Source organism: Triticum aestivum, chromosome 2D, assembly GCF_018294505.1.
Source record: "Triticum aestivum cultivar Chinese Spring chromosome 2D, IWGSC CS RefSeq v2.1, whole genome shotgun sequence".
In the NCBI taxonomy this organism is placed as follows: domain Eukaryota; kingdom Viridiplantae; phylum Streptophyta; class Magnoliopsida; order Poales; family Poaceae; genus Triticum; species Triticum aestivum.
The window spans coordinates 636,589,588-636,591,112 of NC_057799.1; the positions used below are offsets into that span (position 1 = coordinate 636,589,588).

The 1,525-nt window shown below is 50.2% G+C and overlaps 1 protein-coding gene across 1 annotated transcript; it reads right to left on the minus strand.

The window, feature by feature from the left end:
• Positions 1–315: 315 nt before the first annotated feature.
• LOC123050631 (SKP1-like protein 1) lies at positions 316–1,127 on the minus strand. The gene has a single exon (XM_044473394.1). The coding sequence runs from the start codon at positions 987–989 to the stop codon at positions 495–497; it is 495 nt and encodes a 164-aa protein (XP_044329329.1). The 5' UTR covers positions 990–1,127; the 3' UTR covers positions 316–494.
• Between the last annotated feature and the right edge of the window lie 398 nt (positions 1,128–1,525).

Consider the following 1,525-nt stretch of genomic DNA (forward strand, 5'->3'; position numbering starts at 1 on the left):
AGTATCATCAGGAAGAAGTCTGCGCTTTAATGGGAGATCATTGGTGATTCGCTGCTGCAGTTCTGGGCCTTGAGCTATCGATTCCAGTGGCACGACACCGACGGGAAGTGCCATAATAGGCATGGCATTGCACAGGCTCAATCAAATGTGACATGTTGATGCTGATGGCGTTTGCAGTTAGCACCATGATTCTGACAAATGCTGCTGCTGCGCGCTGAGACTCGTGACATCACGATTTCGACAGATCTTTCGCAAATATATATGTAGATATAAAACCGGACACAATAAGGCTATTTCAAGATAGCCAAAAATATCTCAAATGACACACATAAATTAGCTAATTAGGATGATGTCACCAATCAAAACATCCACTTGACAAATAACAATTCAGTTTCAGAAGTAATTGATAGGTTTCTTCTTGCATAATACGAAGTCTAAATAAAAGACGAATACTAATAAAGGAGTAATTCAACGAAATAGTGCCTAGCTAGATGCTACTCAAAAGCCCACTGGTTCTCCCTGCGGATCTCGGCCTCCTCCTCGGGTGTGAAGTCATTCTTGATGTTGAAAGTCTTCCGGATCTCCTCGGGAGTCTTTCCCTTGATCATGTCGGCAACAGTCTGGCAAGTAAGGTCGAGCAATCCCTTGATGTTGAGGTAGTTTGCGGCGAGGATGAGGTCGAAGAGGGTGGCCTGGTCGACCTTGACGAAGTCGGCGTCATAGCTCTTCAGGTCCTCGGCGGGGGCGGCGGCTGTAGTAGAGGTGGAGGAGCTGGCGTCGGCCTGGACGTGCTTCTTGCAGTACTCGATGATCTTGGAGAGGATCTTGGAGTCGACGTTGGGGAGCGGGATGCCGTTGTCGGCGCAGTCATCCTCGATCATGTGGCGGATGGTCTGCGACTCCATGGCGACCGCCTCTTCGACCTGAAATTCCTCACCGTCCGAGCTCTTGAGCGTGATCATCTTCTTCTCGCCTTCCTCGGCCGCCATCGACCGATCGGAGTATTGGGAGGCGAAACGAAACCCTAGTTATTAGTAGCCAAAAGACGCGGCGGCGGAAGACACAGGAGCTAGCTTCTTTGCGTACGTGTTGGGCAGGCTAGGGTGGGAACCCGGGGGATTTATTGGTGCCGGTGAGGCGCTGCCTTGGGTGGACTTGGGTCGTACTCGTTTCCATATTCATCTTCGCTAGGAGCTGGGCCCGGCCTCCTCTAGTAGTAGTTTCCGTTTCCATCACGGAGCTGCCTGCGTGGTCACGGCCTAGTGCCATCACGGAGCTCCGATCCGTCGCCTATGGAACCAGTTAATCGTCACACGCACGCCCCCAAATCAAAAATCAAAACAAAATTATCCTAGTCTCCGCTTTTTATCCTTTTTTTTTCCTTCCTGAGATCAAGTCTCCGCTATCGTTCCTTGCATACATGCATGCACTTCCATCACTATCGCGTGCGTACGTGGGTCCCCTCCCCTTCAAATGAGTGAAGTCTGATTTAAACCCCAAGATTGTAGAGCTTAACGGAAACAAA

What these genes read in the sequence shown, in the direction of transcription:
- LOC123050631 (XM_044473394.1), bottom strand. Translation starts at nt 989, where the DNA reads ATGGCGGCCGAGGAAGGCGAGAAGAAGATGATCACGCTCAAGAGCTCG.